The sequence below is a fragment of the Mastigoproctus giganteus genome, chromosome 5 (assembly GCF_048544385.1).
Source record: "Mastigoproctus giganteus isolate SK-2022 chromosome 5, ASM4854438v1, whole genome shotgun sequence".
In the NCBI taxonomy this organism is placed as follows: domain Eukaryota; kingdom Metazoa; phylum Arthropoda; class Arachnida; order Uropygi; family Thelyphonidae; genus Mastigoproctus; species Mastigoproctus giganteus.
This window is the reverse complement of record NC_143579.1, coordinates 62,773,424-62,800,229: the sequence shown is the minus strand read 5'-3', so window position 1 is coordinate 62,800,229 and position 26,806 is coordinate 62,773,424. Positions and strand designations below refer to the sequence as shown.

At 36.6% G+C, this 26,806-nt stretch overlaps 1 protein-coding gene across 1 annotated transcript in view; it reads right to left on the bottom strand.

The window, feature by feature from the left end:
* Positions 1-26,806, bottom strand: part of Rok (Rho associated coiled-coil containing protein kinase) — a 403,168-nt gene that overhangs the window by 130,702 nt on the left and 245,660 nt on the right. Inside the window, exon 20 of the mRNA XM_090374570.1 lies at positions 11,498-11,648. Within this exon, the coding sequence (XP_090230696.1) occupies positions 11,498-11,648 (151 nt within the window). The remainder of the gene's footprint in view (positions 1-11,497; positions 11,649-26,806) is intronic.

Sequence of the window (26,806 nt, the reverse complement as noted above, 5' to 3'; positions counted from 1 at the left end):
ATGTCACAGCACCATTCTTTTGAAACCCCACATTTTGTAAATTGACTCCTTTTTGGTGAAGATCTTTTCTTGCAAATTCTTGCAGAATGTTCACATATAGGGCTGAAATTATTGTAACAGCTGAACTATTAGCATTTTCATAAAAGTATGGGCCAGTGATGCCAAAAGCAGACACCAGCACCAAACGGTACTTTTCTGGCTGTGAAATGGTTGTTCAGGTGACATGACTTTTCAGCTGCCCAACATCTAAAACTGTTTATTTACTTATCCAATCAAATTAAAGTGGGCGTCGTTACTCACGATTAAATGATTAATTAAAAATGGATTATCATTTACCTTCTGTTGGAACAGACCTCAGAAATTCTAACAATGAATCCATATCACAGACAAGTAATTATTCAACCATTCACATTTTATACACATGGAACTTCAAATTGATATGCAATAAATGATATATATTGCATGTGTATTTAAAGTCTCTGTTCTGATATGTTCAATTCTCTTGACTGACAACTAACAGATGATCGAGGAATGTTGCACTGTTTCTTTTGATGTTTTTTCTAGAATATGTGCCATATGAATCTGACGTGAAGTTACAGATGCATTATTCAAAACTTTTTAAATGCAATGTGTTATGGCCTTTTGACTTGGAACGCTACCATTTCTTCCAATGTTGAAGTGGCATCTAAATTCATGTTGAGTACTCACAACAGAGGCACCTGATTTTAAAAATGTTTAAACAACAAATACACAGTGTTTATTCAACCACCACTCCAATGCTTTAGTGTATCCTACTCTGGGCAAACTTCGACATTAAGCACTCCCCCACTCAAACAAATATGAAATGGTACCACTTTTAAAATAGGCAACTGTTTTTACTAACCCTGCAGAACATTTATTTGTTATTAAAATGTGAAGAAAGGTACATTCAGTATAGCATGATTTATTTGTTAAATATCACATGTCAAATTAAGGGAACTTAGCAAAAAAAAAAAAAAATCCCATTTCACCTATCCAACCCCTTCAACAGTTGTCTAGTTCTACCTTGAATTTATTCAAGCTATCCACTTCCCACAACATCTGATGGAAGCTTGTTCCAGCAATCAACCACCCACTAGCTACATGCAAACTTTCACACATCAAATCTGCAATCATCCATCATCAATTTGAATTTATGTCCCTCCATGTGTATAGTCTCAGCAAGATGGTAAATCCCATCAGCATTGAGCTCACTCAATCCATTCAAAGCTTTAAACACTTCAATCAGATTGCCTCATGATCACACCTAGTCTCTAGATGCAACAATTTGTAGAACTGAAGCCTTTCGCCCTTCTCCATACCCACTCCACATCCTTCCTAATATTTGTTATTGTTATTTTGGTTTTTAGCAGTATTAGCAACTAAGGCCATATTGCTCCAGGAATATGCAGTGGTCATTCCCTGACCTTTCCGCACCCTCCATATTTGGTGGGCACGGGCTCGAACCCCGGTCTAATCAAGAAGCGTGTGCTACGCACTGCTGCTCCTGCCCATGGAGGCACCCCCTTCCAGACCTGTATGCAGCACTAAAGATTTGGCCTGGCCATTGCCTTATACAAAGAAATACAGGTGACCCCTGCCGAGCTTGGTTGCACCGTGCGCGGATTCACACATGCAGTAGAAGTCTGTGTGAGGTGGAACGTTCAGTACGTGGCCCAAGGTTTTCAGTAGCGCAGTGTATCTGACTCAGCCGTGCTACCTTATTGCACAGTATATAGTTACTTTAGTGCAATTGAATTTATAGTGCCATTGATTTTATTCTAAGCAACTTTGTTATCAGAGACAGCTGTTTTGTGGCACTTTGCAGTTTTGCGATCAGTCAAAATTTAGCCTCTTTACATTGTACCTACTTTTTTATTACAATATATTTTTCGTTATGCATCTTTCAACTCGGCAGTTCTCAGAAACAGTGTGACGTAATACTTGAATGATCCCTTAGTAGGCTTGAGTCTTTACTAATGACAATGTCAGTGTGTTTCAGAGTTGAGTGAAAGGTGACTTCATGGTCTGTGTTTTGTCATTGAGTGAATTTATATTTTATTTCAATAGTAAACCTAACATAATGGCTTCAAAGCATGCCTCTACATCTGAAAGTGATTAGAGGGAAAAAAAATCCAGAAAAATTCTACCATTGCATGAGAAAATAATTATTTTGGTAAAGATAGAGCAAGGAAGAACGTATGCAACTTTAGATAAAGAATATAAGTGCAATAAATCATTGATACGAACAATTAAAAAGTGTGAGGACAAAATTAAAGCAAGCATTAGGTTGGCAACAAACTCTGTAAGTGCAAAAACCACCTCTGTTAGTCAACATGATACGCTTATTGAAAAATGGAACAGTTATTGAATGTTTGGATCAAAGACCAAAGTAATAGAAATATGCCTCTCAGTTCTAATATCATCGGGTGCAAGGTGCATTGTATTTATCATCACATAAAGTCTCATTATGTGATGATAAATACGTTTCAGTGCATCCAAGGGATGGTTCAATAGATTTAAAAAAAGAGCAAATCTGAACAATATTAAAGTTATTGGTGAGATTGCTTCTGCTGATGTGGAGGCAGTGAAAAATTTTTTACCGGGATTGAAAATTGCAATATAATAGAAGAGTCCATGACAGATCATATTTTTAGATGTGATGAAACTGGACTCTATTGGGGAAAAAAATGCCTGACAGAACATATTCATCCAAAGAAGAACAAGTTGCACCTGGATTCAAAGTGTCAAAGGACAGAATCACTCTCCTATTTTGTAGTAACGCTTCCGATGATTATAAATGCAACCCTTTATTAGTGTATCATTCAGAAAACCCAAGGGCTTTGAAAAACAAAAATAAATCCTCTCTTCCCATTTACTGGCAATTGAATAGAAAAGCATGGATGACTGGCTCATTGTTTAGTAACTGGGTAGGGCATTGTTTCGTACTTGAAGTTGAAGGATATCTGAAAAATAAGAATTTATCATTCAAGGTGCTCCTTATCTTAAACAATGCTCCAAGTCACCCAGTGTCACTTCACGATTGCAATCCAAAGGTAAAACTTGTGTTTCTGCCTTCGAACGCAACATCAGTTTTACAGCTCCTGGTCCAAGGGATCATTTTGAATTTTAAATCTTATTATTTAAGGAGAAGCTTGGCAAATATTGCTGATAAAATTGAAAAATTTCCGGATAAAAACATGCATCAACGTTGGGCTGAATTCACAATATTAACAGGTATTGAAATAATCGAACAGTAATGGACTGAAATGAAGAAATCAACTTTGAAGAACTGTTTGAGGAAGCTACTCCCTGAAACAGGAAGTGACTCACAAGACCTCAAAATTATCAAGAGAGAAGTTGAGAAAGTTATTAAACTTTCAAACATTATTGGAGGTGAGGGATTTAGTGATATAGGACAGGAATAATTTTTAGAACATATTCATTCCCATCAGGAGGAATTAAAAAATGAGGAGTTAGAAGAACTACTGGACTCCAATAAAGACGTTTCTGAAAAAGAAGAAGAAATGAAGGGCAAAAGAAACCTGAACTAACAAACAAGGGTACAGCAGAGATTCTAAAAGCAGCCGAGTTCCTGAAGGAGAAGATTATGCAGGAAGATACTGACTTTCATAGGAATACGAAAATTAAGAGCCACTTTGTTGATATAATGGGGGATTTTAACTTCCCAGATATTGACTGGAACTTGTGGGTTGGTCACTCACACACTACTAAGACTTTTGTGGATTTATTGGATGATTGTTTTCTGCAGCAGCATGTTCGAGAGACAACCAGAGAGGGAAATACTCTTGATCTGGTTATCAGCAGTGATCATTTATGTATTAAGAATTTGCAGATAAAGGAACCACTAGGTGGCAGTGATCACAGTGTACTGATGTGGGATTTACTTAAAGATATAAGTAAATCCCACATCAGAAGTTAAACTGACTGGTCTGTAATTACTCGTGTCAACCTTCGATCCCCCTTTGTGAATTGGGGATACATTTGCACATCTCCAGTCGTCCATGGGGACCTCCTTTCCCTTTCCTTTCCATCAGGGGTAAAAACCCTTTCCTTTACCATCAGGGGTAAAGTAAAGGGTCTTTGCTTTCGTAAAGGTGAGTACAGTGGTCTCAGACAGTTTTTAAATTCTGTACAGTGGGATCAACTGACGATGTTACCAACAGTAAATTCTAAGTAGGAAGCATTCAAGGAATTAATCGTGGATGCTACTAAACGTTTCATACCTATTAAGAAATATTGTTCAAGGTTCAGGCCTAAATGGTTATCAAATGAACTAATGAGACTCGTGACAGAGAAGAAAAATGCATGGGATGCATATAAATTATCAAGCGACTCAGAAGCCTATGGCAGATATAAGCTAGTCTGTAATCAGGTCACAAAGGAGGTTAGGCAGGCAAAGGCAGATTACGAGAAATCTTTGGCAAAAAATGCTAAGAAAAACAGCAAGGATTTCTTTACTTATATAAACTCTAAAAGGAAGGGGATGGATCTGATTGGTCCACTGGATATCGCTGGTTCGGCTGTTGATGATCCTGCTCAGATAGCAAACAAACTGAATGAGTATTTTGCATCTACATTCACACATGAGGAGTTATTAAGGTTTGAAAATGGCAGAAGGTTATCGAATTGTAGCAGGGTGCTTAATGATATTGTAATAACTGAGAGCAAAGTGGAGGAGAAATTGTTAAAGTTAAACATAAGAAAGGCACCTGGGGTGGATGGGATCTATCCAGTTATATTAAAGGAGGCAGCAAAGCAACTAAGCAAACCCTTAGCCATAATTATGAGAGCATCCTTGGACTCAGGGAGGTCCCCACAGACTGGAGATGTGCAAATGTATCCCCAATTCACAAAGGGGGATCAAAGGTTGACACGAGTAATTACAGACCAGTTAGTTTAACTTCTGTTCCGGGTAAAACAATGGAGTCACCGGTTAAAGATGCATTGCAGGATCATCTAGACAAGACTGCAGCAATAATTCAGCCACAGCATGGGTTTGTTAAGGGAAAGTCTTGTCTGACAAATTTGATTGGATATTATGATGTGGTTACAAGGATGTAAAAAATAATTTTGATATCATATACTTGGATTTCAGGAAAGCTTTTGACACTGTTGCTCATGGAAGACTACTGTACAAATTGGAACAGAATGGTATTAAGGGTAAGTTGCTACAAGGGGGCTTAGAGGGGAACAGGTATCCTGACACTCAGCCTAAAACACTGATGGATCCAATATCTCTCTAATACAGAAGATTTAGGAGAAGTCCGGTTGGCCTGCCTCCCTAAAATCCACTAATGCACACCTTCTCGATGGTAAGCCCTGTTACGTCACTTAGGTGGCAACGAACGTGTAGAGTAGTTCTCTTCAAGACGCCTGGTCAGCGTGAAGAGGAAAAAACCAAATCCTCCAGCAATGAGAGCACAACAATACAAATGGCCCTCAGTCCCCAGCAGCTTTCACTCTCCCTCTTACGGCAGCGAGAGGATCAGAGTGGAAGCAGAGGGTGCTAAGAATCTCTGGGTACGACCAGGCTGCCATGCACGGAAATTGAACTTGGCCTGTTATAACGTACGATCACTCATCGGTGAAGACAGGATATTAGAGCTGGAAAAGGAATTAGAAAATGTGAATTGGAATATCATCGGTTTGGCTGAAACAAGAAGAAGAAATGAATCACTTATAAGTTTATCAAGTGGAAATCTGCTGTACACCAATGGAAACAGTGAAAGGAGTGAAGGTGCAGTTGGGTTTCTGGTCCATAAAGATTTTAAAAACAACATTTTGGAATTTAAAAGTACATCACCAAGGGGTCAAGACTAATACTCAAGATTTCTAAGAGGTACAAGCTAACGATTATAATGATTTATGCACCAACATCGAGCCATGATGATGAAGAGGTTGAAGAAATGTACACTGAAATTGAGTCTTCTAGATGAGCAGAAAACCCACTACACTATTATTATGGGGAACCTTCAATGCTAAGGTTGGAAAAAGGCAAAACAGTGCAGAAAGAGGAACTATAGGAAATTTTGGAATTGGTGAAAGAAATAAAAGAGGTGAAAGACTTGTGGAATTTGCAGAATCGCCAGAAAGTGGACATGGAAGAGTCCAAATTGATTAACAACTAATGAAATCGACTTCATCCTCACTAACAGAAGATATATTGTGAATGATGTTACCGTCCTGAATAAGGTAAATGTTGGAAGTGATCACAGAATGGTAAGATGTACACTTGATATAGATGTAGGAAAGGAAAGGAAAAAACTGACCCGAGTAAATAATACAAAGGTCTTTGAAATAACAGAGGAGGAGAAAAAGCAGTATGTACTGTAACTTAAGAACAAGTTTGAGCTTCTGCAGACTGCTCAGGACCAAGATATCGACGAGGAATATTACAACTTTCTGAAAGTGATAAAGCCCAAGAAACCTATAGGGAAACAGAAATCCAAAGAAGAAAAAATTAGTCAAGAAACACTTGTCATGATGAACCAAAGACGACAAATGAAGAGCAAGAAAAACACTGACAGGGAGAAAATTGAGTATACTGAGTTATGCAAAGCCATTAGAAAGAGACTCAGAGAGGACATAAGAAGATTTAACAAGAAAAGTAGAACAAGCATTAAGGGAAAACAAAGGATTTAAATCAGCAGCCATGAGCAGTAATACAGAAAGACAAATGATACTGAAACTGAAGAATAGCGATGGTGTACTTATAAACAGCAGAGAAGGCATAATTCAAATAGCAGAAGACTACTATAGAGAATTATACAAGGAGCGAGGGAATGATACCAGCAGTGGGGAAGATGGATTGCAAAGTAGCAACACATACGACATACCCGATATTCTTCCTGATGAGGTAGAACATGCATTGAAGAAAATGAAGGATCGGAAAGCCCCGGGGGAAGATGAAGTTACTATAGAGTTGTTAAAATTGGGAGGAAGAGACATAACACAAAAACTGGCAAGGCTCTTCACAAAGTGCATTAGAAAAGGTGTGATGCCTAAGCAGTGGAATAATGCAATCATAGTTTTGCTGCATAAGAAAGGAGATAAATCAGAAATTGGAAATTATAGACCAATTAGCTTGTTATCCCATATCTACAAGTTGTTCACAAGGGTCATTACTAACAGATTAGAAAGAATACTTGATGAGAATCAACCGAAAGAGCAAGCTGGCTTTAGGACAGGATTCTCAACTATGGATCACCTTCACGTAATATCACAGCTAATGGAGAAAGCAAATGAATATAAAACACCATTATGCCTGGCATTTGTGGATTATGAAAAGGCATTTGACTCCATACAGCATAAGGCAATGTTTCGGGCACTGGAAAGACAAGGCATAGATACTCCATATATTATGATTTTGAAGAAAATATATGAGAGTGCTACATCCTTTATTAGACTAGTCAAAGACAGTAGCAAATTTAAAATCGAGAAAGGAGTTCGACAAGGAGACACAATATCTCCGAAGCTGTTTACTGCTGCCCTTGAGGAAGCTTTCAGAAGATTAGACTGGTCGCAGAAAGGAGTCAATGTGAACGGAGAGTACCTAAACCATTTACGATTTGCAGATGACATTGTGGTCATAAGCCATGATCCCAAAGAATTAGAGGAAAATCTTAATCAGTTATGCACAGTTAGTAAGCATTTTGGACTAAAGATGAATATGGCTAAAACAAAAGTAATGATGAACAAGTATGCCACGGAAAGGGAAATAATGATTGAAGGAGCAGTAATTGAAAAGGTGGAGTCATATACTTATATGGGACAAGTTATTAGCTGTAATAATGATAAATGGCTGGAAGTCAAGAGAAGAATAAATTTTGGATGGATAGCATTCAGGAAATATAGTCACATACTGAAGAGCAATATCCCAGTTTGTCTGAAACGTAAAATAATGAATCAATGTATACTCCCCACCATGACTTATGGAAGTGAAACTTGGGCACTCACCAAAAGAATGGAACGAATTATATTGGGAATCAGACTGTTAGATAAGAAAAGAAACACATGGATTAGGGCAAACTCAAGTAAAGGACATTCTTATCAAAACTAAAGAACTAAAATGGTCTTGGGCAGGACACATAGCTCGAAGACATAATGACAGATGGACTAAGAAAATAACAGAATGGTACCCAAGAGGAGCTAGAAGAACACCTGGAAGATAAAGGCGGAGATGGATAGATGAAATTCATGAGTTTTTGAGTAGTAAATGGATGGCCAGTGCTCAAAACAGAAGGAACTGGAAAGTTGCTGGAGAGGCCTTCATCCTGCAGTGGATTGAAAATGGCTGATGATGATGATGCTACAATGGATAAAAGGATGGTTGAGTGGGAAAAGATAGAGGGCAGTAATCAATGGGTGCTGCTCTTCGTGGACTAATGTTATTAGTGGAATCCCACAGGGTTCGGTTTTGGGTCTGCTGTTGTTTTGTATATTTATCAATGATATTGATGAAGGTATATCAGGCTTAGTGTCGAAGTTTGCAGATGTTATTAGCAAAGGTTGGCAGGGTTGTTAAAGACAGTAATGGCAGTGTGCTACTGCAACAGGATCTAGATAATTTGGGCAGATGGGCTAAGATGTGGCAACTGAAGTTTAACCTTGACAAATGCAAAGTACTGCATATGGGTAGAAGTAACCCCAGAGAAACGTACCAACTGTGTGGTACTACACAGTTGGTACATTTCTCTGATTGAGGGGTGATCTGATTGAGGTGTATAAGGCCTTGAATGGGTTGAGCACGTTGAATTCTGATGGGATCCTTCCACTTGTTCAGATTACGAACCTAAGGGGGCATAAATTCAAATTAAGAAGACAGATGTAGAATAGATGTGCAGAAATTTGCCTTTAGCCAGCGGGTGGTTAATTGCTGGAACAAACTTCCATCTGTCGTTGTGGAAGTTGATAGGTTAAATAAATTTAAGGAGGAACTGGACAGGTTGGAGGGAATGGTGTGTTTTTTTTTTTTTTTTTTTTGGCTGATGCTGCATAAGCTCATACACTTGCTTTCTTGCATCATATGCCACTACTACTACTACTATATTATGGTTTTTTATGTTGGCATGAGAAAGATCATGACAAAACACCAACAGACAAAAATTACGGAACTTGTAAGTCAACTTCAAAAGCATGTTTACCTTCTGCTAGCAGTTTGATCAAATGAATGTTTCTTCATATGTGGTAGTAATTCGTGGTCAATTAAAAGTTTATTTCATTGTTTTATTTTTTTCAGCATGAAGTTTTATTTTAAATTTAAGTAGAAATTCATTACGATTCCATAATGGAAGCATGCACCTGAGAAAGTTTCTGTTGTTTCTATAATTTAGTTTTGATTTTTTTTTGGGGTTTAGTTTTCTTTCATCGTGTTTTCTTTTAACACAGGAGCCCTTTACATTTTTACATTAGGGGGCATGAACTCACTGTCACTCAATTGGATCGATGAAATGAAAGAGAGAAGAAATTATGGAGGAAGTCAGTCTTGCCATTCATTTTTGAAACCCCCATTCCAGAAAAAATTAGCATAGAAAAATATTAATTCCATATATTTTGTTTTTAGCTGGAATACATTTTAAATTATAAAGTGAAATTGTTAATTTCTTTTAAAAATAAATTGCACCATTTGTAACACAGATTATGGTTTATATTTCCTACATAAAAAGTTTCAGTACCATTGATAACCCCCGTTTTTCCATAACAGTACCCTTCTGAATGCGGAATCACCGTGTGCGGACGTTGGTCGGAACGTAACCCCCCCACACTCGGTGGAAGTCATCTGTAATTACCTCCTTATCCTTGCTATCAAAATTCCTGTATATCATTGAAAAAACCCCATGTGCTGTCCTCCGCCTGTCTGCACAGCTCTTAAAGAATTTCATATCTGACTGCACAATTACCGCCAAGTCTTTTTCATTTTCCACTACCCTAACTGTAGTGCCACACAGTTGGTACATTAATCTGGGATTACTGCTAGCCATGTGCAGTACTTTGAATTTGTCAATGTTAAACCTTGATTGCTATTTCTAGTTATTTGCATTTTATCTGCTGAAGGTTGCCCCATCCCAAAAAAATGGAATCACCATTGTTAACAATACTGATCAGATGGTTAAGTCCAGTGGTTATGATGTCATAACCAATGTGATAAACCTTAGTTTGAATCTGAATCCTGTAGCAAAAAAAAAAAAAAAACAAAGGGGGGAAAATTGGAAGAGGAAAAAAAAAAAAAAAAGTCACTTCATCAGACTTACTTCCCCCTCCCATAAAGTTGAAGTGATGGCTGAATCAGATTGGCACTATCTGGCGTCGCTGCCACCCACCAATGGACACAAAAAAGCTAAAACTAAATAGGCCCACCTCCACAGCTGGAAGACGCTCACAAGAAAAAACACTGAACATACTGCATCGAGCATGGCAAGGATAAAGTCACTCACACTGAGGCCTTGAGCAGAGGGTTTGGTTTGAAAAGTGGGAGATAGTCTCCCACAGACCACAGTGGAACAAGTGGCCCTGTCCTCCCAGTACAAATGAAGGCTACCACAATTGAAGAGTAAGATCACCCAGCCCAACCAACTGAAAGTGCTTTCTGTGCAAATGCACCAGTGACCAACCAGGAAGAGGAAGAAGAAGCCAACACGTGAAGTTGAGCATCAAAATGAATACATTCATCATCATGTGAGCATTCTATGAAGCAGCCAAGCTAGAAATTGATATTACAATGTACAGGATGAAACCACACACACACACACACACACACACACACACACACACACACACACACACACACACACACACACACACGCATGCACAATGTGGTTAGAATGGTTCCAACTGTTCAGGTTACCAAACAGCATATAGTGGACCACAGATGGACCATCATCACCATATGCCACTACTAATGCTAGTTTTCACAGTGATTGCTAAAACATTCCGAGCTGTTTCTGTTTACAAGATTCTTTGTTACAACTATTTTAAAAGTTAAAAAAAAAAAAAAAAAAAAAAAACATGTTGTTTAGTTTTAGAATAATGAGGCAGGGCCTGATGTTGTTATTGCTGTAACGGTGCATTTTTACTGTTTGGTATCATTTGTGTAATACTATATGTCCAAACTTTACCAAAATATTTCTGTTAAAATATAAAAAGCAATATTTTTATTTGTATGCAACACAAAAGAATTACTACAATGAATTTCAATGATAAAAAAAAATTAAATAGGAGGGTGTGGTATAGTCATTCTAAAATGGGTACTTATAACAGAAACATTTTATACTCAGTTAAATTGAAAAGGCTCTAATTAAAAAATTCATCAGAATGATATTATTAATACAGATAACTGAATAGCATGCAGCTGCAATTATCACATTTATACTATCTTTAATATTTTATATGTCATGGTAATTCTATTATCATTCTGGTCTCACCAGCAAATAACTGCTCTTAGCAGGAATCTACTTACCTTGCATTGCTTCTAAGTTTGCCTCCTCAGTAGAAGAAAGAATTCGTTTCTTGTCTGCAGTAAGGGCAGCAACAGCATCGTGATGGGCAGCAACCTCCTGATCATATTTGCTTTGAAGATTTTTAACTTCTAGTTCAAACATTGCTCTACCCTATAAAGAATTATTTTTTTTAAGTAACAAAATAGATTCCTTAAAAATTAAATTCTTCCTTCCATGAAAAACAAATATGTTAGCTCTTGAATTATGGCCTGTCATGTGAAAGATTTGTAAATTCTGAATGCCGCAGTGCATACAGAAAGGTGGTTTGTTGGAATTTTTGAAGTTATTACCAAATGGTTCCAAAAGGAGGAAAGTGCACAGTTCTTAACTACTGTAGAAAGATTACACATTGTTCTGACCTGAAAAACAAGATGCAGGATATTTCAGAGACTGCTGGGAGTCATTGCGGTACAAGTAAACACATGGGTTGTATTAGGGTAGCTAAGAATAGGAACAGGTGCATGTATACTTGTGTACATGCACCTGTTCATACCAATGCTAAGAGTTTGGTAAATAAATTTGATGAATTTGAGATATTGCACAAAGCATCAAAGGCGGATATTGTTGGGATATCAGAGATGTGGTGTCACACAGATATAAGGAATGCAGAACTGGAATTTGGGGAGTATAACGTCTACAGAAGGATAGACAGGATAGGAAGGGAGGAGGAGTTATGCTATTAGTTAAGAAACACATAAAATCCAAGGAAATGAAGCCAGTCAACATCGCTGGACAGTGCAGTGTCGAGTCAGTTTGGTGTGACATAAGTATTGGGAGATCAAAATTGAGTAGGAGTATGCTATAGGCCTAATGACTCTGATGAGTATAATAAGAAACTATACAGGGAAATAGAGTGGGCCAGTAAATCAGAGAGTCTTATAATAGGGGATTTTAATTCCCCCGATATTGACGGGAATTTGTGGGCTGGTCACTCACACACTAGCAAGGCTTTTGGGGATTTATTGGATGATTGTTTTCTACATCAGCATGTTCGGGAGGCAACTAGAGGGAGTAATACTCTTGATTTGATTATCAGTAGTGATTCTTCATGCATTAAGAATCTGCAGATAAAGGAACCACTAGGTGGCAGTGATCACAGTGTGCTGAAGTGGGATTTACTCAAAGAGGTAACTACCATCAGGGGTAAAGGGAAGGGTTATTGCTTTCGTAAAGTCCACTACGATGGACTGAGACAGTATTTAAATTCTATACAGTGGGACCAACTGATGATGTTACCAACAGCAAATTCAAAATGGAAAGCATTCACAAAGAACTTATCTTGGAAGCTACTAGGCTTTACATACCAACTAAGAAATACTGTTCAAGGTTTAGGCCTAAATGGATGTCAGATGAACTAATGAGACATATGGCAGAGAAGAAAAATGCATGGGATACATATAAATTAACACGTGACACAGAAGCCTATGATAGATATAAGTTGATCTGTAACCAAGTTACAAAAGAGGTTAGGCAGGTGAAGGTAGATTACGAGAAATCTTTGGCAAGGGATGCAAAGAAAAACAGCAAAGAGTTCTTTACTTATGTAAACTCTAGAAGGAAGGGGATGAATCAGATTGGTCCACTTGATATCAATGGTTCAACTGTTGATGATCCTGCTCAGGTAGCTAACAAACTAAATGAATATTTTGCATCGACATTCACACATGAGGAGTTATTCAGCGAGGGGAATGGCAGAAGTGTATTCAACTGTGGCAGTAAGCTAGATAATCTTGTAATAACTGAGAGTAAAGTGGAGGAGAAATTGTTGAAGATAAACACAAGAAAGGCACCTGGGGTGGATGGGATCTATTCAGTTATATTAAAGGAGGCAGCAAAGGAAGTAAGCAAACCCCTAGCCATAAATATGAAAGCTTCCTTGGACTCAGGGGAGGTACCCATAGACTGGAGATTTGCAAATGTGACCCCAATTCACAAAGGAGGATCAAAGGGCGACACAAGTAATTATAGACCTGTGAGTTTAACTTCTGTTCCAGGAAAATTAATGGAGGCACTGGTTAAAGAAGAACTGCAGGACAAGACTGCTGCATCTAGACAAGACTTCAGTTATAGCTCGGACACAGCATAGTTTTGTTAAGGGGAAGTCTTGCCTGACCAATTTGATTGGATACTATGATTAGGGAATTAATATTAGGGAATAACTTTGATATTATAAACGTGGATCTTAGAAAGGCTTTTGATACTGTTGCACATGGAAGACTACTGCACAAATTGGAGCAGTGTGGCATTGGAGGCAAATTGCTGCTATGGATAAAGGGGTGGCTGAGGGGGAGAAGACAGAGAGTGGTAATCAATGGACACTGCTCATCGTGGATTAATGTTATTAGTGGAGTCCCTCAGGGTTCAGTGTTGGGTCCATTATTGTTTTCTGTATTTATAAATAATACTGATGATGGTATCTCAAGCTTAATGTCCAAGTTTGCAGATGATACAAAGGTTGGCAGGGTTATTAAGGACACTACTGACGCTATTCTGCTGCAACAGGATCTGGAAAGGTTGAGCAGATGGGCTGAGAGGTGGAAAATTAAGTTTAACATTGACAAATGTAATTGGAATTGACAATTCTCTACCACTGGCAGTGGTAGAGAATGAAAAGGATCTGGGGTAATTGTGCACGCAGATATAAAGTTCTCTGAGCAGTGCAGACGGGCTGCAAGAGTAACTCATTGTGTCTTGTCAATGATATACAGTCTGTCCTCCTATAGCATGATAGTTGCGTTCCTAGAAACCCTCGTGCAATGCAAAATCGTGCAATATAAACAACAGGCCCTATGGGAAAAGTGGCGTTAGGTGCCGACCACCCAAGATTGAACACGCATTTGGAACCAAAACATTACCAAACACAATAAATAATCGGGTAATTTTAATCGTTATAAAATACGTAAGTATTTTATAACGATTAAAATACGTAATAAAAATAATATTATATTATAATAAAGTATTTTTAGTATTTTTTAATACTAAAAAAGTATTTTTTACGGATAAAATACGTATTTTATTCGTAAAAAATTTATTATATTAAATAAAATAGTCGTAATAAAATACTTACGTATTTTATAATACGTAAGTATAAATTATAATACGTAAGTCGTAATAAAATATTGCTAATGCTTTTGCTTCTATCGTAAGCAAACTTGCTTTTTGTTTGATTTTCTATCCAAAGAGATGACAGCCGTTCCATCTCTTCCAATTCTTTGTGTCTTAATCTAATGGATTTTAATTACACTTTGAGTTGTTCCCGCTATGAAAGTTGTTTTTATTTTCTCTGCATTCTTTGTAATTCTCCGCATTGCCTCATTTAGGTCTGTAGCACGTGCAATATCACATGGTCTTTCATTTCGCTCAAAGCGTTTCAAAATTTCATATTTTTTCTCTATCGACAGAAGCGGACTGGCCATAAGCCTTACGGGGGAAACCACGGTGGGCCGGAGGCCAGTGTGATTTTGGCCATAAACCGTAGTATGAGGCCACTACAAATTTTCCCCGGTAAGAATTTTTGACCCAGTCCGCCTCTGTTTATCGATATTGCTTCTTTTTTTTTCTCTCTGAATCTGCAGTGTCTTAGCCAGGACGCTTCCTTTTCACACCTTTTAAGTATTTTTCTAATTTTTAAGGAATAATGCACAATTACAAACGAGGTGGAACGCTTGATACACAGAAACAAAGCTGCGCGCGTGTAGCAACTGAATAAACAACACCATAAAGGCTGAGATACACTATTAACACCTCACATTTTACTAAAGCACATTTCTGGCGGTTACTACCATAAAACAATAAAAACAATTTCCAGTTGCGTTTCTGCTAGTGGATCTGTTATAAACTGGTAGTAAACTCCATCTAATTGCATTTGCGATTATATCGATAGCTGGAATTGTTGATTTTTACGTTATTATGGTGAAATGTGTTTCCCCTTCACTGATATAAAACACATAAATACATTTTCAGAATTTTCTTCGTTCCTATCGTGTTGCGTTCAGTTGGGGTGATTCCGCATTCGACTGCCATTTCTTGTAAACACAAAGGCGAATCGTGTATAAGCGAATTCGGTTCGTGTTATATAAGATAACGTTCCCCTATTTATAAATCGTGTATGATCGAATTTGTGTAATGCAAACACGTGTTATACGAGGACCGACTGTACAGGAATCTTTCTAGCAGAGATAAGGAGGTGATTATTCCCTTGTATAAGGCAATGGTCAGGCCATACCTTGAGTACTGTATACAGGTCTGGAGGCCTCATTTCAAGAAGGATGTAGAGCTACTGGAACGAGTACAGAGAAGGGCAACAAGATTAGTGAATGGAACAAAGTGTTGCTCTTACGAAGAAAGGCTTAAGTTTTGCAAATTACAGTGTCTGGAGACTAGACACCGGCGAGGTGATCTGACAGAGGTGTATAAAGCCTTGAATGGTTTGAGCATGCTCAATGCTGATGGGATTCTTCCTCTTGCTCAGAATAATCACCTGAGAGGGCATAAATTCAAATTGAGGAAAGACAGAAGTAGGATAGATGGGCGGAAATTTGCCTTTAGCCAGCGGGTAGTTGATTGGTGGAACAGACTTCCACCCCTTGTTGCGGAAGTTGATAGCCTAAATAAATTTAAAGCTCAGCTAGACAGGTATTTCGAACGAACGGACGAAGTGGAAGTTTTTTTTGGCTGATGCTGAATAAGCTTGTTTTCTTGCATCATATGCCTCTATTAATGCTAATGCTGACAGAGCAGTGAAGCAGCATAACACTGACAAATATATGTTTTCTTTAGGGAGCTTTCCTGAAATTACATTCAAAGCTTAAGTTATAATATAAAAAGAAGAAAAATTTGTTATGATAGTTGCATTAATACAATTGTGTAAAAACAACCATGGTATGGTTTTTCATAACTAGAGCAGCATGTTTTTAATATGGAATGTTGCTTTGAATGCAGAACACTGCATAATTTTTTTGAAAATCTGGCAGGAGTCATTGCATAGATTGCATTATTTTTGTAAAGCCATCAATGCAGAACATAAAAAACATTTATTAATATGGCAATGTAAAACTGACAGCAGGGTATCAAAAAACTGATTAATAATATAATGAAATAGGAAGTAAGTTGAATTTACAAAAGATAAAAATAGAAGTAGAGTAATTTTATATTAAAGTTGTAATGAAATTAAGGAAATAAGAATCATGAGTTGCAGGTTAGATTACAAAGATAAGAGCTATTGAAAGGAAGAAGGGTTAAGTATGGTATAATGATTTACATCTTTCAAAAACTAACCTTGCAAAAATTTGAAATGAACAGAAAATTTGAGCTGTATAGAGAAAAGATGTTTCCTGACCAGAGCACAAGAAACCATTAACAGAAAAGGGATCTTGTTGGTAATCATTATATAATAAACGGAATAAACGTATATACAGCCAGTCTTAAATTTGACCACAAAGACAGTGGTCTGTATTGAAGAGGCCAAAGAAAAAGAGTTTGGAAATCACAGAACCGTGTCCAGTTAAAAGTCAACTAGACAAGAGGCTAGGAGTAAACCATTTCATGAAAGTCTCAGAAGTGGTTGTGACATCTGGAATGAAAAGTTTAGCTGTAGAACCTTTAAAGAAAAGAAACCATCTAGTTTGCCATCTGTGAATACGAAACTGGTAGCAACAATGTTTCTCGGATTTTGGAGAAGAAAGAATATCAATTTCAAAACCAGAAAGCAACTGGTTTTGTAATTGACATTTCGAAACCAGTTGCTTTCGGGATGCAACCAGAAAGTACTTGAAATGGGTTGGCATGGTTCTATAAGCTCTAAGAATAATAATAAGAAAAATGTGTTGAAGGGAATCAAGTTTGAATTGTACTGTGGGAAGCCTGGTCCTGTGGAACCAGGCAAGTCCCTGCAGAATACATAACTATGGGAAGGAAGACAGTGTGATATAAAGTTCTGAGTTTTTTTGACTACGACATCACTCACCTAGAAACTCTAGTTATTTGCAAGGAAATTTTTCAAACCTTATCATCAAGGTGAGAAATATGGGAAAGAAAAATCAATCTGTTGTCAATTAGAAGACTGAGGAATTTGTAAGTTGTAAACAAAGGAAAGAAACAACCATTAAGTTTCACAAGAGGAAGGTGAGTGCAGAAGTGTGTTACTAAAAAAATAGTACCGGAACGCTCGTCAATTGACTACAAATATTGACCTACGCTTTTTTCATTTGCAAAAATAAATAAGTCAAAGATTAGAATATTGTTCAGTATTTATTTATAACTATTAAATAAAAATTTCAATTAAAAGTAAAAAACAAAGACAAAAAAATTTAAAAATCAGAAAAGAAAAAAACAAAAACAAAAACTCCAAAATAATAAAAAAAATACTGTTCAGAAGAATCATAGAAATTCCTATACAGGATCGATTATGTATTCTTGTGTGACTGCCCTTTTTGTTTGTTGGCAACAGCAGAACGATGAGACTGCAACCAAGTTCGGACATAAAAATTTGGATTCCATAATTCTAATGGTGGACCATGTAGTTTAATAAACAACAAACTTGCCACATGTTCGACAAGAATACGGGATCTTTTCTCGGTTAATATTAAATTGATAATGCTGAACCCATGCTCGCATTCAGAAGAACTGCAAGCTATAATTTTGGAATAAGTTTTTAAATGTTCCAAATCTGTTGGCATGCTACGACCACCATTAGCTAAATAATCCCTGTAGGCATTCAAACATTTTGTGAAAGATAAATTAAAACGTTTACAGAGAAATTCTATTTCATTTTCTCCAAATCCAAGATCAATTTCAGATGGCCATTCGCTTGGTTCAAGAATTTGCAACTATTTTATAACATCTGAAGTTGAAATTTCCTAAGTAAATTCAGTAGAATCTGTACTAACGCTCAGCCTATTATTAATAATACTGTTTAGAAATTGTTTCTATGAATTAATGTTACGTTGTTATTGTCCATTAATGTTACTGAAAATAATTGCATTTTTTCAATAGCATCTGAGACTTCTAACAACATTTTTCCTTTTTGAGAATCTTTTAAAAATTCCAAATAACAAATTGTATGACAAATCAATTTATCTGCATATACTATTGCTGTACCTCTTTTTTGCTATGACTCTGAAAGAATCAATAGCTCAAACAATACATCGTACCGCAGGGCTAAATTCAGAACAAACTGTTTGGATAAAATTCGTTTATATAATCTGTTGAACATGGATTGTTCAGTTTTGTTTCGGTTGTTATCTTTACTGGCATTTTCAAAATAATGCATAGAGATGCAAAATTTTGCCAAACTGCTGATGCAGTCTTAAAGGAGCCAGCCACCCACCTTACATTAAATACTCGTCCAATCCTTTTAATTTCTTCGCCGATGCTGGTATCAGCAAGCTTCTATTTCTCTCTGGTTTTTTTTAGAAATTAACTGTACAAAGTGTACAGCTTGTCCATAAATATTTTAAAATGGTTAATTCCATGAACTTCTGATATTGCATCTCCAACTGATAACTCAAGTCGATGGTTTAAACAATGCCATATGATCAAATCTGGATATTTTTCTAATAATTTATTTCCAACTCCAAATTTTCTGTCCATCATAACACTTGCCCCCATTGCTCGTAAAAGAAATTAGTGTTTTAAATAATTGTCATCAAATCCATATTTTTCAAGATATTTTAATAGACACTGTTATTGTGAAAACTGTTTGATCTGGCAATTCGATTAAATCAAGAAACAAGTAATGTGGATCTTTCATTTTATTGGTTTCACATTTTAAATAAATAATCAAGAGTAGATTTCTTGCTTAGAGTGGTAGACTTATCAATGAGAACTGATAAGTTTCCACGTATGTCCACAATTTGTTGGCACAATTTTAATTTCATTTGCCTTGCAACATGCCCTATTATATTAGTAGCACTTAATCTTGAACGCAAACTGTGAGCAATAACAGTGCCATTCAATTCTTAAGTTGTAACAACTCAAAATGGTCAGAATATGGTCAATCGTGTTTCGCAATATAATATATGCAGTTCTAAAAACCTTACAGGTGCTAGAAATTTCAGAGTCATTCATTTCATCAATTACAGCTTCTAAATGTTCATTTGCAGCTTGCAATATTTTTTCAGCCTGTATATGTGAAGTACTTTTTGAATATTCATAAATTTTCTTATGCAAAGATGTCAATTTTGCACTTCTATCTTTGCCATAAGATGATACCACTACCAAACTCCATTCCTTTGAAATACTAACTCCCTGCATTTTAGTAGGCCCTAATTTTTTTACAGCAGCACAAGTCAAACATCCTAATTTTCCAGCATCACATGTAAGCCAAGGATATGCTTTTTTCTTCTCAGTCCACATGTCAGCAGTCCAAACATGGGGCCAATTAAATTTTAATTCTATGTCACTGTTTCTCTCATCTTTAGATTTTGATGGAAAAGAAAAGGTCACGTCGTTATCATTTCCACATGTTTGTACATTTTCTTGCACAGTTTCCAGTTTTTTATCAAGAAATCTATTTAATTTTGTTTGCTTGCATTTTTCACTCATTTTATATTTAATGAAATTTTCTTCTTTTAATTTTTAAATACTGAAATTACGTAAATTTAAATTTATATTATTTAATCCCTTAAAAATTAATTTTTACCTTAGAAGAAACAGTAATAAATAAATTAATTAATCTAAATAGTAGAGATCGGACATAAACTCACATGTACATATTATATATATATAATACACATATGAACGACAAAAACAAATCCTGTACGTCATTCTCCAGAAGTCTATATGGTCACGCCACATTGACTGTACAGTAACTGAATCAGACTTCAGACTCACGGTTCATAGAACAACCAGTTCTAGCGTTCAGCTCATGGCGAATCAAAATGCAGCATTTGCACACATCACAGTATATCTCATTTATTGGATCTCTTTATCTAACACATTGTACTTTAGTAAGAAATGTTCAAGTTTCATTGCAAAATTTACATTTTTGTTTTTAAATAAATTTTTAAAGAAATATATTAATTTTAAAGATTACCACAGTATATATTTTTAGTAGCAATGGGTAAAATAGATATTATTTTTCCCTTCCCTTTGATTATGCCATTGTTTCATAATATTAGGTGTATAAATTTAATGATTTTTCTATTATGGCATTTAGAAAAAAGTACTGGAACATTGTTCCGGTGCATTCCAGTCCGAATACACCACTGGGTGAGGGGGAGAACCATTTAGAATCATCACAGAGGTTTTGAAGGCCAAAACAGTTAGTTTATTTAAGACAGACCAATTAAAGAATAAATTTAGAATGTTATTAGCATTTTTCTACAGAGAACACCTAAAATTACTAAAGAAAAGTAAGGCTAAATCATCAGCATAAGCAAAGGATGAATAATTCAGAAATTGCTTAATAAGCCAGTCATTGAGGACAAAGTTCCAAAATAAGGATCCAAAAATGGACCCTTGTGAGCAACCACGAAAGACCTGACAGGAAATAGAATGAAATTATCAGGAAACTGAGACTGAACATTGAGAAAAGTAATGCCAAATAAGGAGAAAAAGATTTATGGGGCAATGCATGGACTGAAGACATTTGAGGATGCTTTCCCAAGTGTCAAGTCAAGTGAACCCATCACTTTCTACTATAGACAAAGAAGCAATCCAAACATTGGAAACAGCCCTTCTCTCCCCCCCCCCCCATTACTTCCAAAGAAAGCCAAGTCAATTCCTTCTGATGGAAATGTAATGGCACTGTTTTTTGGGATGCTAATGGAATGTTGCTAGTGGATTACCTTCAAAAAGGCCAGACAGTCACAGGGGCATATTACACAAACCTTGTGAGGCATTTGCATGAAAACATCAAAGACAAATGCCAAGAAAACCTCAGGAAAGGAGCCTTGTTTTATTTCACCAGGACAACATGCCTGCTCACAAGTCTGTCACTGTCATTACTACACTGCATGAGTGCAGTGTAGACAGTGACAGACTTGTGCAGCTTTGAAACCTTTGACCATATTCATCAGATCTCACACCTTCAGGGGGCGCCTCCGTAGCCAGGTGGGAAGGAGCAGCAGTGCGTAGCACACGCTCCTTGATTAGACCGGGGTTCGAGCCCGTCACCACCAAATACGAAGGATGCGGAAAGGTCAGGGAATGACCACCGCATATCCCGGAGCAATATGGCCTTAGTTGCTAATGCTCCTAAAAACCAAATAACAAACAAACAACATCACACCTTCAGGCTTTCACCTATTTTAATATGATAAAATAGCTGGCTAGCATCCATTTTTCCACTGGCAGTGATGTCATTGCTGCAACAGATACATTCCTGGAGGCGCAATAGAAAATTTTCTTTGCAGTTGGAATCAACGTATTGCAGCATCAGTGACGAAAGTGTATTAACTCTAAAGAGAACTATATTGAAAAAAGTAGCAGGTTACCACACTCCTCAAAGAAACCCTTCATACTCTGGCCACAAACTTTTAAAATGCCCCTCACAACTCCCAGAGAACTGTCTGCATGGCCTACGAGCACTTCTGAGTTTGGCACCCTTGGTCTAGGTGCTTAACACGTTTGCCACTTTTTCACACAAATATGAAGCTTCAGATTTTTAATCCACTTGGAGGGAAGGAAACTCATCCTATATTTAGAACTTTTTCTTCCAATTTGACAGGAAAAAAAACAGATATTTTTGTCAAGCTACCTTCACTGGAGGCTGATTAATTGTCATTATGAGATGAAAGTCCAAAAATGTCTCTGCTCATTTAAATCCAAACTGATACAATCCCAAGTAAAAAAGGTTCAGAAAAGTTTGCAGCAAAAGTGTTAGGAGAGGCACAGCCTGAAATGTGGGAATAATATTCCAATGTAAAGTGAATATGAAATTTTTACAGAGTCAGTATTTGTCTAAAAGAAAAGTAACAAAGTGCAATAAAGAAAACCTAGATTATCTGATGCAGAGAAAGCAATGCTAATGATAAGTATTGCTTTCTCTGCATCAAAAGAAAGGTTAGAAGTCTGTGTTATTCCAATAAAGTTATATGATTTTGTCTAGAAATCAGAGTGTTACCAAAGATGAGTATGGGAGCAGTAGACTATTTCCGCTGGGTTTTACAATAATCAAAATTAAAGGCATTTAATTTTTATTTGATAAACTTGGTCAAAACCATGAAAGCATTCACTTTTTAGTGTTTGCAGTACTACAAAAATCTTAAAAATGGATTCAAATTGATTTAAAACATTATAAGATTACTATGCTAGATTACTGAGTTACTGAAATACCTTTGCAAACAATTTAATCTGTTTACTCAGCCAATAAAATTATAATTCTACTCAATACTTAGATAATCCACTTGAAGTGTTATTCCTAAAATATTAATTAAATGTTTTATCTGCTTAAATGTAGTGGAAAAAAGTTAAAGGAAGAATTTTAGATTTTGGGAAGAAAATTGAACTATCCATCCACATGTGCCACCACTGTTTTGAATTTACCAGTCATTGTCAGTGAAGAGTCAGCTTTTTTCAGGGGGACTAAAATTGATTCGGAAGGTAATGGGGACAGCCTGAGTTAAATAGTTTATAATGCTATCAATATAACACCATCTGCAAGAACAGAGGAAGATGGTGTATCCCAGTTCACATTGCAAAGTACTTAAGAAAATACATTATTGATCCTCTTCTGATCATTTATAATGCAGTGCTATCCAATCATTTCTTTCCACTTCTATGGAATATCTACATTATAAGATCCTGCCAAAAGATCCTCTCCCCCACTAGAAAAGCACTTAAGACCCATCTCAAGCTTCTCCAGTTTCCTACAACTTCTAGAGAAAGTTCTTTTTCCCTCCTGATCAAACAGATTCTCTAAAGTACATCCCTTAAGATCCATTACTTGCTATTACATAGATCTGGCACCATCACCAACTCTCCTAGATACCATCATCCTTTCTGCTTTTGAAAGTAAACTGAACTTGCTGTAACCTATACTAAAATAAAAGCTGTGTTCAATTCTGTACTAAATCAGACAGGGCATTCTTCATTTCCTTTCTTCACTTTTAGAGGACCAGGTGGCTAGGTTATCAGTAAGGGGAAATGCTGACAAGTGATTTCATCCAAGTCTATTTAATATGCTAAAATCATGAAATTCTTATACCAATTATTACTAGAGATGATCCTCTATTAGTAGCAGATTTGAATGATATGAAGATGCAAGAAATGGCAATTTACCTTAACCAATTTGGTCTCAAGATTTTTTTTTTTTTTTTTTTATGAAAACCCCAAACACGAGAAGTATTAGAACCTATAGTACTTAGTACTGTGCTTGGGTTGAAGGTTGAGAAGATATTTGTTGACATTGGACTTGAACTTCTATAGATTGTAATTTTCAGGAAATACGTATAAAGGAAGGTTGTTCCAGAAAACAGCGGCTGAATGAATAAACGAGGAAGATGAAAAGTTGGTTCTGTGAGTTTGAAGTTGGACAGTAAATGGATGTTGGCTGGTGGCAGCACGTGTTCGGACTGTTTTGAAAGAGAGAGTGGGAATTATAGAAGCCAATTCAGAAGAACAGTGCCCATGGAAGTATCTGTAGAAGAGGCATGCAGCAGAAACAGTACGTCTATGAGACAGCGAGTGGAGAGACTCTGTTAGAGATGAATCGTTAATTAACCTGACTGCCCTCTTCTGAATAGAATCAAGAAGCCTGAGAGAGATTTTGGGGGCACCACCCCAGATTGGGAACAATATTCCATGGCTGGGCGGATTTAAGATTTATACAGAGTGAGCAGCTGTTTGGAAGAAAAGTAACACTGAGAGCGAAAGAGAAAACCAAGTTTTTTAGATGCAGAGGAAGCAATATTTGTAATGTGCTTGTGCCAAGAGAGAAGGTCTCAAGATAAGCACACAGAAATCAGAATGTATGCTGTTCTTCCACAACAGATCCACACCAACATCTAACCAACCATCTTAGAATCTCTAATGGATTTTAAGCATACTGATGTGGGGTTATGTTAGATTCCAAACTTCACTTCTGCCACCATATTGAGATGCTCCTCACTCATTCCAACCACTTCAAATGGATTGCTTGGCAATATCTTAAATAACAAGAAGACCATAGTGAAATACATCAATTTGGTTGTTTATTCTCTGCTTCTATACACTGCTATGATATAGGCATCTGCTGCTCCCACCGTAATAAAATTTATGGTGGGAACACTCATACTGAAGAAATGAGGGCTTGTCCTAGAAACAAATGTAACTAGGAGCTCATCGGGGACTCCTGAACTATCAAGTGATCCACCCCCAATTTGGGTCCCAGAAAAGAATAGTCAGGAGCAGACTGCTCTGGTCGAATGTGATCTAGTTTTATTGGGTGACTCTATTGTCAGGGATATGGGTAACATTTTTTGTAATAAAGAAAGGTGATGAAGAACCAGTGTGTATTTGCTAGGAACAACAATTGATGATGTTGCCAAAAGACTGTCAGATTTTAAGGGAGGTAAAAGAGAGGATTATTATTCATGTGGGGACTAAATATTAAATACACATGGCCTAACCATCTGTTGGAGAAATATAAGACTATGTCGAAAAAAGCCGCAATTCTGCCCAGACAAAATAAGAGGCAATTCTGCCCAGACTATATGTTGAAAGCCTTGTGGATTAACTCGAGACTTGAGGAAATCTGCAAGGCTCTAGGAGTGAAATTTTTATCAGCGGGTCCTGCCTTTGTAGGTAGTAGGAATCTATTTTGTAGCGATGGTATTCATTTGAACAAAGGTGGTGCAAGGATTTTTACTAGTATCATTGAGGATACTCTGAGGGTTCAGGGACACTGCTACTTAGGGGGGGGGGGGGATCAAGAGTAATTTAGATCCACATTTATCTAATGATATTGGTCAAAGTAATGCCTGCACTTATCTCACGAATTCTTGTTTGTTGCAACAACAGCCATTGTTGATAAGATGTTATGAGGTTAGGAATGTTTCAAATAAGAGGGAAGATATAGCTTGGGATACAAACCTAAATAACTTCAAGGGGTGTCTCAGGGTAGTAAACTATAGAAAATTACTTAGTCTCAACTGTGTGTACAGTAATGTCAGGAGTGTTGTCAATAAAATGACTTAATTTTAACTCCTGGTTAGGACAACTAATACTGATATAATAGGGCTAACAGAAATGTGGTGCCACCTGGAAATTGATGATGACAAATTCCACTACAGTATGTATAATGTATTTAGGAAAGATAAAGAAGATAGAAGGGGTGGAGGGGTCCATGCTTCTTATCAAAAGCAGCCTGAGTATGAAAAGAGCTTTTTTGCTGTGTTTGAAGTTACATCTGCCAGCATAGAATCTGTATGGTGTGAGTTAGTTGGAAGCAAAGGAAAAATGAGAATGGGAGTAATCTACAGACCAGAAATATGTGAAGAATATGAAGAGATTCTTTACATGCAGCTGGAATGGGAAAGCAAGCATGAATGTCTTATTATGGGTGACTTTAATTTGCTCCAGATTGATTGGAATGAGTGGGAGGGAAACTCGCAATGGGGAGTTTAATGATTGTTTACTTAAACAGTCATTAAACTCTGTAAACTTTAATGACTGTTTACTTAATTTACTATTTCATGCAGTACCTTGCTATACATTACTCTATAATAGTTCTTCATATCTCTGCATTTTATTTTCATTCTTTATATTCAAACACTAATTAATATTATATATAAGCTGAATTGTTCACCACCTGACAGTACACTTCTATCTATATGGGAGTGCCGCCGTGGAGGTTTTCCTAATTTTTGAACAAGCATTTTTGAACGTTGCACAAGCATTAGGAGATAAGGGTGTGAAGGGTCATACTGCAATGTACACAATATATCTGTTGTTGTTGCAATAAATATTTTCTACTTAGCTACTTGCACAAAATACTAGTGTTATCATTTGAATAGAATCTCAATTTTTTATATAAATTATTTAATTATTTATTGTAATTTATGAATTATTTTATGGTATATAACATCCATATAAAAATTGTAGTATGTATACAATTTTTATCACGTTTTCATACTAAGATGTAAATTTTTATATTATTTTAAAAATCGGAACATCTTAAATAACTCTTACAAGTTACTTAAATAGTTGTTACTCATCAGGCACTCAGGTGTCCAATTAAATGCTAGTCTTCTCTAATACAGGAGGGATGTAGGTAAAGAAAAACTTCATGGGCAGAAGGGAATAGTCACACAAGGAACTATAATTCTGGGCAACTCAAGTGTCAAGAA